Raw genomic sequence first — 14,248 nt, 5'->3', positions numbered from 1 at the left:
TTATTATTATTTTAATGAACGAGATTTCATATAATAAAGAGTCAAATAATGAATGTAAATCTGGGACATGAGTGAGAATACTACAATGTACAAATAGTGAAATACTCTCCTAGGAATAAATATAGATCTGCAAATGAGATGAGGTCACTGAGTTTACCGAGTTTGTTTTGACAGCTAATTGTTAAGTTTCTCTCCCATGGGCCATAGAACAATGGTGCTGTACTGACGTCAACTACATGGTTTGGGCGCCTTGTTCCAGACACACACTACTCTTATGGGAAGAAGTGACCTATTCATTTATTTCCATTTCAGGTCATTCTGATTTTTTACAGTTAAAGATTGTGAGGACCCAGTTCTTTTAGCAGCTACAGCAGTAAGGTAGACCAGAAAGAGATGACAGACATAACAGGGCTCTTTCTCACAGCTTAACTTTGCCTCTTGAACTGGATTCTTCTTAGACTTAAACCCAAATAAAGGAGGGTACAGCACACTACTCCAAACATGACATGCAAGCCATGAATAGAATCAAAGTTTCAAAGTAATACACAAACATAGTGCACTGGATTTAGGAATACATTGCTTTCGAGCATTCAGATTATTTATTAGTAGTAGTATGTGTTTGAGACGTACTACTGTAACAGCATTAAACTTGCTGCACTATTCAGTGCCATGATAAACAAAAATGTATTCAGATACATAGCTTCATTTTAATTAACAGAAAACACAAATCAGCCTACCTGATGTATTCCTTATTTCTGTTTCCATGCTTCCATTAAGTGAAACTGTGAATGAATCCCAGGTTGAGTATTAGCATTTATATTAAATAAGTACAGTAAATTGTTGTGTCTGTAATCTGTTTAAATAGTTTTCTCATTATGTTTGTCTGTTAACGACAAATGGGTTTTTACATTTTTGTGGCAAGGAACACATATGTTTTGAGGTAAGGTAGTGATACTCATTAATAATGGAGCCAGAGACTGGTGATATGTTGAATGTTGATTATCACATTCAAGTAAGAATTTCACTTTACTCCATGAAATTGACAATAATGAACCTATATATTGAGAGAGTGAAGGTGATCAGTTATACAGAATACACATGTATATTTTGTCAACATATACTAGTATTCCGGAACTAAGATTGTTTTAAGAAAACACATAAAAATCATCCAGCAGTGAACTTAGATTTATAAGAAGACAATATGTTTTGCTCATGTGGAATGTTAACAACATGTCAAACAGTAAAAAAAAACCCAAAAAACTAGACATACTCACTATAGGACAAGGGTTTTCAAACTCTGTTTCCTTTCAATAACAAGAATGAATAGGTACTGCTCTATGTAATGTGTTGGCTCAGAATCTCAGTTTAAGATCCCATGATATTAAATCTATATTTGCTGCTTCATTTCTTGAAAGTGTGAACAGTTCCCTCAGGGTTCCTACATTGCTCATCAATGCTGTTTCTTTGTCCAAGTTACATAATCACCTTGTAACCAAGGGAGTTGCTTTCTATGCACAACAGCTATTTGAAGGTATCAGTATTGCCATGATTTTTTTTTCTTTATTAATTTTCCACTCCTTTATGCACTTATTTTCATCAGAATGAATTTTAAATATAGTGGTACATTGGACAGCATTGCTGCTTCATGGATCCAGCATCCTGGGTGCGAGTCCTATGCTCAGGCTGTCAGCATGTCTATGTGGCATTTCGTTGGGCTAATCATATTTTCTTGCCAAATTCCTGAAGACATGCTAGTTGGGTTGATTGGCATTTCGAAATTGGCCCTGTGTAAGTGTAAATGTGTTAAGAAAAGACTGAAGAATATCTGTGTCTGATAATTATTTTGAGCGGACTTGATCAAGAGAATGAAAAGGTCTTTTTTGTATAATTAAATGATTTGGCACACTCAGAAACCAGCAGAAGTCAAAACCAGAGAAACCCAAGTTTCATAGCCAACAGATTTGGCTATGCAGTAATGCTCATCTCCCACTGGCAGACAGCAGTCAGAGCAAGTCCTCTGAACACCTATTTGTGCTTGCAGCTTCTCTATATAATTACACAATGATACAGATCTACATTTATAAATTTGAATGAAAGTATACTCCAATAAGCATTGTCTTACATTGTGTAAATACAGGGTGATTCAAAAAGATTAATCCGATTTCAAAATGATTTATTTCACTTGTAAATCATTATAGAACAATGAAGTAAATTGTAAATGGTGTAGGTGAGCATAAAGTTTATTATGTAATTTTACAAGTGCTCAATATGACCTCCTTCAGCTGTATGGACAACATCAACGCGATCAAGTCAAAGTCAAATTCATTCCATACTTGATTGAGCGTGTTGGGTGTCAGTGTCACTGTATGCTTTCTGCTCAGGGGTCGCCATCTCCTCGCAGACTGAAAGAAGCCATCTTCCGGTGACAGTCAGAAACCCTATGATCCCCTCTTTCAATTGGTATGTGATTGGTTTCTAGGCACCTCACAGTTGTATAAATATGACACTTTGAAATTGGATGAATCTTTTTGTGACAGTGCTGTTTACATCTTTCTTTGTGTTCAGTTTGGAAATCCTACCCTGTTTATATTTACAGTATACCCTTCTACCAGTGATAAGAGTTTTCAGTATCTCTGCATGCTACTTGTACACATTTAAGAAATACTCAGCCTAAGAAGTACAATGTTTTTATCTATTTCCTAACCAGCATTGTGAGAAACACTTTTAATGTTATGTTTTCATGTAGAATGAAGACAGCAAAATTTTTTATATAATGGCTGTAAATTGAGACACTGCTTGAACGACAGCAAACAATATCAACACATCCATGTAATCCTTGGACTTTCCTGAAATGATTTATTTAACAATTCTATTAAACAAAATACATGTGTTTGAGATGTTGTGAGCAAACATTTAGACATATGACATTTGGATTAAAGTATGTGACATGAGCAATCTTGAGATTTTTTCAAGCACATTTAGAAAATGGATGCATGGATTTTTCAAAAAGAATTGCTATTGTATAAATCCAGTTACCTAGTACTGTAATTAATAGTTTATGCCTCCAAGGACATTTACATTTAGACTGGACATTGTTGAAGTAATAATAAATGAATAGCAACTATTGATCGATAATTAGTTCAGTGTTCTGTTCTCAATGATATACCTGTTGTGGTAGACGGCCGGAGGCCTTGCCTGGTTGGGACGCCCTTCTGATGAGAGGACCAGAGGAGAGGACATGTCAACAGCAGTACCTCCCCTGGAACACGAGAGGGCAGCCCCCCTGGATGGCATCGGGACCGACAGGAGGTGCCAGGACAGCTCCGGAGCCTTGGTCGGCAGCACTTCCATCACACCTGGAAGTGCTGCCAGAAGAGGATATGGGAGCACCTGGAGCACTTCTGCTATAAAAGAGGCCACCTCATTCCATTCAAGGAGCCAGAGTTGGGAGATAGAAGACATAGCTCGTGAGGAGTGGAGTGGAGGCTGCAGAAAAGAAAAGAAAGAGAGAGAAAAGGAAAGGAAAGGACTGGGCTATTGTGGTTGTTGGCGCATTGTGTACAGTGCTGTGTTAAAGGCAAAAGAAGAGTAAACATGTGTTTGGGACGTTTGTCTCATTGTCTGTAACTGAGCTTAATCTTCACACTGTTCACACAATAAAATCTATACCTACTCTTAGTGTACTGCCATGATGAGCAAATGGCAATGTTATGATTTCTGAAATATTGGGGGGTGGTACCCCAACAGTAGTGTCAGAGAGAGGCACTGCCTCCTTTGACTCAATATAAAGACAACAAGGAGCATAATATGAAATACTAGACAGGACAAAACAAACATCACACATAAGCACAGATATAAATAATTAATAAATAAAATATGCGTCAATACATAAAAAAGAAAACCAAAACAACACCAATAATATTGACAAATAATTAATTGAAATAACAAACAAGATTAAACAAAATGGAAAACTGGCTGTACCATAATGACAGTAAGAAAGGTATTGTTGCAATCAAAAGAATAAACATTGGTGTGCTCTTAAATTACAAATCTTTTTAACGGTGTCCTGACTAATTTCTGATTTATGTCTTTCATTTTTGCTGACGTGTTTGGCTTGGAAAACTGTTGACTTTTTTAAAAGTTTAATCTGCAATCTTGGATAATCAGGAATTATACACGCTGACCTTTATACAGTTGCGTTGATGACATTGTAAACCTTGCACTACTGACATTCTTGAATATATATTGATAAGAAGCATTTTTTTTTTAAATTTAAATATGGATAATTTTAATGTTAGTATGTCTGTTATTGTTGTTACTCTAATGAAATGCAATAATAATACAATTGTTTCTTTTTTTAAGTGCTACAGTAGTTCAAAGTGAATATGTTTTCTGGACAATGCTTAAATCAGCAGATCTACAATTAGGTAGGTGATTTCCTTAAATATAATGTCTAACAATTAAGGTCTTATTGTGCTTCTTTTTGTTTTATGTTATAGACGTCCTATATTCTAAATGGTATAGTGGTGGCACTGCTGCTTTGCAGTAAGGAGATCATGGGTTTGCGTCCCAGGTCCTCTCTGCGTGGACAGCGCTTTGAATAGTGAGAAAAGCGCTATATAAATGTAAAGAATTATTATTATTTAAATAAAAAATAGTCCTTTAAGTGTATTTTTATGGGGAATGAAGATAGTGATTAAAAATACATTTGACTAAAGTGTAATCAGCTAATTATCCATATAAGCCTTATAAGTTGTGCTTTTTTTGACAACTATCTCTTATTGCATTGCAGATAGCACCTCATTCTGTCCAACAACCAAAAATAATGCTGCACCCAAAATGGGACATACAAGCTACACCTTTTTCTATACTGTCACATTGTTTCTTTTCACTTCTTGTCTTCTTAATATATGAAATATGTCTTTCATAATTTGAAACATTAATTTACCGCATTAATGTCATGTCATTCCATATGTAAGTTTGTAAACGAAGACAAACTGTATAAGAAATTATTTTTTAAGTAACAGTTTCCATTATTTACATGTATTGAAATTGCTTAAAATCTTTTTCCACAAATGTGCAACATCTTCTGTTGCTCACTATGTGGGATTGTTGGTGAATGCATAAATAAATAAGTACATATATACAGTTAATAATGTATAGAGTACAGTAATTGTTCTGTGTAACTTAGAACATGATCATTTCTCATTATCATGCCTAAATTATGTATTTGTAAAAAAATTTGATTAATATGATACTTGTCAATATAATTATATTGTAATATACTTTTTCTTATGAAATCATTTAATTCCCTGATGTCTTCATTTAATTAGTCTAACCAATTTATTTTTTAATGTTGCAATATTTTTTTATTTGGCATCTTACCTCTGTAAAAATGATTAAAAACTTGTAAAAAATTAAATATTACTTGAGATGAACTCACAAGAAACAAAAGAAATAAAATACTTTGTGCCCAATCTGTGTAGTTTCTAGAGTTTGAGCAATAATCATACAGGGAGATTCATTCGAAATAGGTCCCAAATATTCTATTGTAACTCCCGTTAAAATGAAACATTCTGAACCAAAAAAATATGATATATACCTTGACATATGTGTAATCAATTGCATTACATGCAACGCTGGATGTGGTTTCCGTTTCTTGCCAGACACATTTCAACGCGGCGCTCCATGTTCCCGAATATATCAGCAAAAGTCTCGGGAGGAATAGCAGCAAATTCATGTTGGATGTTTTCCTTTAAATCTTCCACAGTGCAAGGCATGTTCCGATAGACATTTCCTTTGAGCATACTCCTCAACTCATACCTGAAAAGAAGAGGTCTGGTGGTGTCAGATCCAGCGATCATGATGGCCAAAGCCCCATTGAAATTACCCTGTTGTCAAAGAAGGACTCAGTTTCTGCCATGCTCCTTGCCGATGTATGATATGTTGCTCCATCTTGCTGGAAGTAACCTTCCGTTAACTCATGATCATCCAGCTAATTCTGACATTGCTTAAAGGAATTGGTGACCCAATAGGTTTACACCATGAAGACATGCTGCTCAATATTGTACACCATCATCCTGATGAGAAATCAAGTGATTGAGTGATGGGGTATGGGAGGTATGCACCCAGAAGTTGCAAACGCAGGTTAAACGACGCAACGGCTATCTGGTGCCTACCTCATCGCTCCGACGCAAGGGCATCCCGACTTGTTCAAAGCTACATATACTGAACAGCACATTGCACATTGTTTCATTCAGATTGCTTTGTCCTAATAAGAGATATTACAGAATATTCGGGGCCTCTTTCCAGTGAATCTCCCTGTAGTATCATCTCTCTATTATAAAAACAAAATCCTGGAAAGCAAAAGCACAACGATACGTGATCTTCTCAGAAGTTCTCGAAAGATATTTAAAAGACCCACGAGACAAAAGAGACTTGCCACAGAGCGTCTCATGGGGACCGTAAACATTAGACTTGGTGCCAAGAGACTGTGCCAGAGCCGTGGGGATGGGGCGTGGAACATGAGATTCTTGCAAGACATGCCCTTCTTACAAAAGATATCATATAAGAGTCAGTTGTGTAAAAGCACGTAGTTCACACAGATCCTATGCTCGCAACACATATAAAGCATATAAGGACAATATGGAGAATAGAGACCCAAAGGCATTAGAGAGAAAAAAAGGCAGATAATAAATTATGAAACCAGTACAATTTGAAAGTATTGCAGCGTCCCAGCCAGGTTGCGACCTTTTTGGTTTTAAGTGACTGCTCAGTCTGATTGAGGGAGGGCAGAGTACAGAACAGAAGACAGATAGCGGGGTACTGATTGATGCGGTAAGGGGGGGTGAGACACGGGGGATGAGGGGTTAGAGAGGGTGCTAGAAAGTTGTGTTAGGGGTTACAAAGCCAGCGATTGTTTAAGTAAAACTTTTGTGATACTTTATCATGCCAGTCGCTACAGTATCAAAGAAAAGATAGAAAAGATTGCATTTCCACAAAACAAATGGTGATTAATCATCAGAACCAGGTGTAATTGAAAAAAGAGCAGGACAAATCGAGGTCAGAAATAAAAGGCAAAGAGTAAACAACAAAGTCTTTTCACATTTGCATCATTCAATGCACAAAACGTGGATTTACACAATAATAGACCATATGCTATGAGAATCTGTGGTTCCGGAACAGTTAAAGCAACGACAAGTTGAATTTCAAAGAATACACAATTCGGTCAGGTGTATATTTATGATCACGGAGAAGCTATGCAAATTTTAGAAAGGTAATGTATATATTCCACGAATAACATTACACACCAAAGGAGATCGTGATATGCCATTCATATTAAAATGTTTACAGTTTACTGTGAGAATAGCTTTTGCTATGATAATCAATACATCACAGGGACAAACATTAGAAAAAGTTGGATTATTTATTAGAGATACAGAAACAATATTCACTCACGGGCAGTTATACACTGCGTTGTCACAATGTGTCTCCAAAAAATATTGTTTTTAATGAAGCTTTAACGTAAAAGTGCAAATAATGAGATTGAAACAAAAAAAATTAAAATTGTATATCCGATTAACCAAACACAGGGGTGGCGAAGCCCCCCAGTTACTATTAAATAAATAATACAATCCTATCAATCATAATGAAATGTATGTATTGATACTGTCATATTTCCACAAATATAAACAATGACATGTACATATGATTACAGTTAGTATAATTCCACAAATGTAAAGACATTTTTCTAAATGTGGAAGGGGGAATCTTCTTTTGAATTCTGGCAAAGAAACTGAATACCTTATTGTTGAAAAATAATTATATCAAAAGCCTTAATGTGAAAAGACAGAATTCAGGGTTGTTTACCATGCATACTGTAGATTGCATTTGTGTCATCTCAAAGGACATCAAGGATGCAAAGACAGACTAAGGTGATGTAGCAATGCTATGGCTTCACCTTGGTGACACCTATGGAAAAATACCTCACAAGCTGGTAGAAGCCACAACTGGATCCTGCCATGTCCTTGGACATGCTCAACAGCTTCTCTAGAGCTACTTCAACCACCTACAAAATGTGCTTCATTTGTAGCAGTTTTGCCAACAAATGGAAAGGTTGGGCATTAGAATTGTCTCTGGCTACATTTTTCTCTTTTCAACAGCAGTGAGCCTCCTGGTCAAGCCTGTAGGAAAACAAAGAAAGGATGCAGTAAGTGGAAAATGGGATCCAACGGGCACTAATTAGTGAATTTATGGCAAATTGTACAATAAAAGTAAGATCAGTCACAGATGGCTGGTGGATCCATACCACCCCAGGTAGTCATTATGAGCTTCTGCCCTTCATCGTTTACAAATTAAGCTCTATGTAACAAATGACACAAAATACCTTGAAGGGCTACTACACTCCCAGGCCCAAGGCCTGGAAAAAGCTTGGAATAGCCCAGCCCCTGTACTTTGCTCCCAATTTTATTTCCCCAAATTACGAAAAAATGACAGAAATTCACAAAATATAAATGTCAAAGGTGAATATATTGTAAACATAAATAATACAAAATGTCCCAAAATATACAGTGAATTAACAAGAAAAACAACACAATATTTAAATTTACTAAAAAATTGTTACGAGATGAGGGTGAATAGCACAGACATCCACAAGAGGCTCAGAGTAGAGCCACTGACCCTCAGAATTAGAAGGAGCCATCTGAGGTGGTTCGGTCATCTGATACAAATGCCTCCCAGACGCCAACCTGTGGAGGTTCTATAGGCACCACCAACTGGGAGGATACCCCAGGGAAGACCTAGAGCTCGCTGGGAGGATTATATGTCCAGAATGGCCTAGAACACATTGAGAACCAGCAGTATGAGTTGGCAAGTTGGGCTTGGGAAAGGGATGTTTGGGACTGACTGCTATGACTGTTGCCCCTGTATCAGATAAGTGATGGAAAAATGAACAAATTAATTAAAAAATTGCCCTTTCTTGTTCTCTCTGTTAATAAACACTAGTTACAAACCACACAAAATATTTCCCCAAATAACCATTGCACACAACAGGTTGAAAGAAATACCATAAACCAAAAGCACACAAATCCATATTGTAACAATGACTAAGAAGAGGGTGGAAAATGATGAAGCCAGTCAAAATGCTTCAAAGTAAAGTGGATTGAAAAAGAGTAACTGAAAAAATGTCACTACCCTGAAGTAAGTAAACCAGAAAAAAACACCAATCTTAGTCCAAGATGTGAATTATTTTCCAGGTAAAAACCAGAGACAACACTCTTCTGCCTAACTGTGGTGATGTGGATTCTGGAAGTCACTTGGCCTTGGCGGCCATCTTAGCATGTGAGATCAAGATAGTGTGTTTTTAAAATGTGATCAAGATGGATATCCAACTACAGTCCAAAGGCCTCTTTAAATAGAAATTTTAACCAGGAAATATTTTTTCCAGAAACAGGAAGTGCCAGCTCAAAGGGTCACCAGCTGTCAATACGCAATTCTGTAAAAGGACAACAAAGGGACAGAAAAAAATGAACAGACCAACACAAATGGCAATAATCATGTCCCAGTCCCAATCTTGGACAAGGTAGAGCTGAAATTTGACTTCACATTGGCCACATATAAAATGTCCAATTTGCAATCTGGTTCTATTCACTTCTGTATTTGGAAATTAACAGGTCCTGCGTGTTTTATAATTCTGGCTGCTCCGGTGCATTTCAGAGCTAGCCTTGTTGAGAAATGCTGTGCAGCATCAGAAAGACATTGGATTCTAATCTAATCCAAGTCTCCCGGAACAAAGTGAGCATCTCGGCAAAGGTTATTGGAATACTTGCTTTGTCTGGACATCAAGCCCACCAATTTCTGATGAATTACCTGCCTCAGTTGTTCTATTCCAGTTTATTGCATAGTTTAGTGTCTGGAGGTGGAGATGGGCTCGTCTGGTGAGCCCTTTAATTATCTACTCAATGCAGTCAAAGCAGGTGTTTCACCAGTACCTTCATGCAATGTAGTGTTCAAGGCAAACTTCAGAGCATCTGTCATTTGTCTTAATCCTGATGGCGGTCAGCCACATAGGAGGCTAGCATGGTCTTGACAGTCCAAATCACTTATTCATATTTGCTTTTTATTTTGCCTGTTTTATTGATTTCCTTATTTCCAAACTAACCAACTTGTGCTAAAGACAAAAGAGAACAGTGACCTTGGCCAAATGGTGACTCCATATTGATCTCTGCTCTGGGAAAATTATTCAACACATACTATATATATGTATGTTACGGTTACTGATACTGTAGATGTAGATGACATGTTGCAACAAAGCCAATAAAATTATCTGTTGGAACTATACTATGAAATAGCAAAAAAAAAAATAAATAAAAAAGTGTGATACTTTATAAAAAATGTATGCAAGCATTTTCTTAAAGTGAATTATGAAATTTTATTGAAAACAACACGAGTCTCAAAACTGTAAAACCATTCTATTTAGGTAATTGATAATGTGAGGACCACAAAGGTTTATAGAAAAGCTAAATTAAGGAATCCTAAGAATCTGATCCAATGGTCTAATGAAATATATGGTACAGTACACAAGTCCACACCATGTTACATATTTGTATGTGTGTGTGTGTGTATGTATATATATATATATATATATATATATATATATATATATATATATATATATGGTTGAAATGCGTGTGTACGCCTGATGAGCCCAGAATTAGGGCGAAACATGTGTTGCATACTCTTTGCATGATCTGACAGTAAAACCATTTCAACCATTCTATGATCTGCTGTTCGCAACTGATAGAGGGAACCGTAGCGGATGTTAGCCAACTTGCTGACCAACCACAAGTGTTACCTGGTAGGTAACCACCCATACAATCAGATTGTGATTCTGACTACGAATGCCATGAATATATATATATATATATATATATATATATATATATATATATATATATATGTTGGCTCATTTATTAGATAATTAAATATTTACCTCTGTATAATTACAGTTAGATTTAACTACTCCCGTTGGATGTAATGGAAAATATGCTAGAAGAAAGATAAAACGCAAATTAAACTATATTTTACAGAAGTATTACAATTGTAGCATAACTATTGATTTGTGCTTAATTGTAACTATATTATAAAATATGTAATTTTTTTTAATTAAATTGATTAATTTAGTAAAAGAACCCAGAGAGTTACATATATATATATATATATATATATATATATATTTACCTATTAGCACACTGTAAAAAATACAAATTCGTGTTCTGTTGCTTACCCACCGTTTCCAGCGTCACACCACTTTACACTTCTTTTAAAATAATACTTCAGTACGGTTTGTTATTATAAACATGTGAAAAAATATATATTGTTGAATCGTTTTAAAACAATTAACACCATAAAATAGTCACCTAAAAGTTTTGCTCAATGATAGTAAGTATTACTCCAATGCTTAGGTATTGTGGCATTCATGGACACTGCGCTGACCTTATCGAAATTGCACCTCATGCTTTTATTTCATAGGTTACTGGTTTGGATTTCTCCCTGATAAATAAAGAAGTAGTTGCCAACTTGTTAAGAAATCTGCTTAAACCGTTCACTCAGTAAGACCTCTTCGTTCGACATTTCATCAGTGTTTTCAGTTTTCCAACGATCAAGTCAAAAATCTCCACAGCTTCTCTCCGAAATACAAAAATAGCGGAAGCGCCTAATTTCATCTACTCCAAGCATCACACAACGTCTCGCGATATTTCGCGTATTAGTTATTGTCGCAAGGAATTGTCGCGGTGATTGACAGACGGAGAAGAAAACATGAGGGCCGAGAAAGAGCTGCTCGCCTGCGGCAGGGAAAGGAGGGCTGTAGAAATTCAATTCCGAGATACGCCAAGGGATCAAAATTGCAACGCCGCTAATCTAAAGCATAAAGAGGAGAAAAAGGAAGTCTTCACTAAGGTAGCTTACTTGTGTATGGCGTCTAAACGGAAAAGGAATCGGAATCATTGCAATCAGCACCATAGACAGCGGTGGTACACAGATGTAAACGGATGCACTTGCATGACTATGCTTGAAAGATAAAGATGCTCGCATTTAGGACGCATAAGCAACTAATCCAAATAACAATCGAATACCTTTTCCTTGGGCAATGTAAGGTAATGGCTGTATCATTTCACAGCGTTCTATGAACTAAGAAAGATTAAAATTTAGCTTTACAGTATGTTATGATGCTAGCTGTTTGCCATTGTATGTTCCACCATATTTTGTCAGTGGTGACAGAATTAATCATATTATTAACTCAGGCACTCCATTTCTTTGCCATGTGGTGCAATGTAAATATTAATACAATGTGATAAGAAGGCTTCTGCTCTTGTTTGCACTGAAGGCATCTGAGAAACGTACACTTCTTTAAATTATTAAATTAATTAATTAATAGCATCTCAGTATATAAATTAGATTGTCAGAGTCCCATAACAGCTCCAAGCATTGTGTTATGTACTTGTTAGAATTACTTGGCCTTGTCTTGTTTGAGAAATTTAAAACTGCAACTGGCTTTACAAAAAGAATTAGGCGTAAATATGGTACAACAATATGAGCCCTGCAGAATGTGAGAAGTTTGTGTACAGTATATGTAGAGTTTTTGAACTGCTATAGTAGATTGCATCTTCATTATTAAATGCATGCTCTGAATATTTTATTATTAAAATCAGTTTATGATTTGCAGTTATTTGTATATTTATACTAAAGCAGTTGGCTACATAAATTTTGTAATGCAGCTGGCTTATCCAGGAATCAAGGAAAATCTGTTTCAATTGCAGAAATGAAATAATGTGCAGCACACTGAAAAAAGTATAACCCCCACTCAACTTAAAATAATTAAGGTAATGATTCACACTTAATATTTTCAATTTGAACCAATATAATTCTTTTTATCTTATTGAACCCACAATGTTTAAGTTAAGGCAAATCAGTTAGAGTGATTAAGTGTAATTCACTTATTTTATACTGAAGTAAATCTATGTTTTAAGTTGTTGCAATTTAAAATGGTTTATTGGTCATAACCTGTTTTTATGCTATTAGAAATATTATGAACATAACACATTCCAATGCTGTACTTTTTACATTTATTTAAAAATCTAGTGCAAATACACAAGCATTTTGCAGTGTAAATGTTAAATATACAACAAAAAATGATTAAATGTTTCTACAGCTTTCTTGAAAGTATGTTTATTACGAGCTCTTATACTTAAAATTCACAGTTGAGAAACAGGGTTACTTACCAGAAATCCTCCATTATAAAAGTCTGCTGCTGAAAATGACCAGACTTGTATTACCATGTGCACTCCACTCGGGAAAGTTTTTTGGCAGTTTTTTTGGCAGTTGGAAAGCCAGCACGCTGGAAAGTTTGACCGGAAGAATATACAAACGGCTCCTGAAATAGGATTTTTATGTTTATTCCCTCTACCATAACTTACTTTGCTAAAAACAATTTTTTTACTTTGATTGAGATCTGAAACCAGATATTTCTATCAACTATTTCAAGCTACAACACTAAATGACTAATCTTAACTTGCTTGAAAGAGAACATTTACATTGAATGAACAACATCAATGTTATACTTTTTTCAGTGCAGTTTCATTTCATTGCATGTTTGATGTATTTACGGCATAAGGAAAATGTATTATTTTTTTCCAATATTCTTTTAAATAGACAATATATATTAACTGAGCAAGCATTTTTTGATCTTGTATACCAGCTTATCCATGCAGCTATCTAATCAGCCATTCATGTTGCAGAAGGGCATTGCATAAAACCCTGCAGGTACAGGTCAAGAACTTCAGCAACTGTTCAAATCAAACCCCAGAACTGGAAAAAAGTTTGATCTCAATGATTTTGACTGTGTTATGATTATTGTTGGTGTCAGACAGGGTGGTTTGAGTATTTCTGTAACTGCTGATCTCTTTAATAATGATAATTTTCATGTCCTTCAGTCTCAACAGTTTACTCAGAATGGTTTTAAAATAAAAAAAACAGGCAGTGAGCATCAGTTCTGCTGACTTGTTAAAACACCTTGTTTATGAAGGGAGGTCAGAGAAGAATGGCCAGACAGGCTCAAGCTGACAGAAAGGCTACAGAGACACAGATAACCTCTCTGTACAGGTGTGGTGAGCAGAAAAGCATCCCAGAGTGTACAACAACATGAGCCACGAAGCACAAAGTGCTACCATAACAGAAGACCATGTCTAGT

The 14,248-nt window shown here is 35.8% G+C and overlaps 2 protein-coding genes across 3 annotated transcripts in view; both read left to right on the top strand.

Moving 5' to 3' along the window:
* The window catches only part of LOC120524246 (putative defense protein 3), a 44,746-nt gene extending 39,341 nt beyond the window's left edge, over nt 1-5,405 (top strand). The window contains exons 4-5 of the mRNA XM_039746102.1: nt 4,363-4,427; nt 4,793-5,405. Coding sequence (XP_039602036.1) covers nt 4,363-4,427; nt 4,793-4,914 — 187 coding nt within the window. The 3' untranslated portion in view covers nt 4,915-5,405. The remainder of the gene's footprint in view (nt 1-4,362; nt 4,428-4,792) is intronic.
* Nucleotides 5,406-11,795: 6,390 nt separating this feature from the next.
* upf3a (UPF3A regulator of nonsense mediated mRNA decay) overlaps nt 11,796-14,248 on the top strand; it is a 31,974-nt gene continuing 29,521 nt past the window's right edge. For both annotated transcript variants that reach the window (XM_039744782.1, XM_039744781.1), the window contains exon 1: nt 11,796-11,958. In XM_039744782.1, coding sequence (XP_039600716.1) covers nt 11,818-11,958 — 141 coding nt within the window. In that variant the 5' untranslated portion in view covers nt 11,796-11,817. The remainder of the gene's footprint in view (nt 11,959-14,248) is intronic.

This window comes from Polypterus senegalus, chromosome 2 (genome assembly GCF_016835505.1).
Source record: "Polypterus senegalus isolate Bchr_013 chromosome 2, ASM1683550v1, whole genome shotgun sequence".
NCBI classification, from domain to species: Eukaryota; Metazoa; Chordata; class Cladistia; order Polypteriformes; family Polypteridae; genus Polypterus; species Polypterus senegalus.
This window is presented reverse-complemented; position numbering and strand designations above follow the sequence as displayed.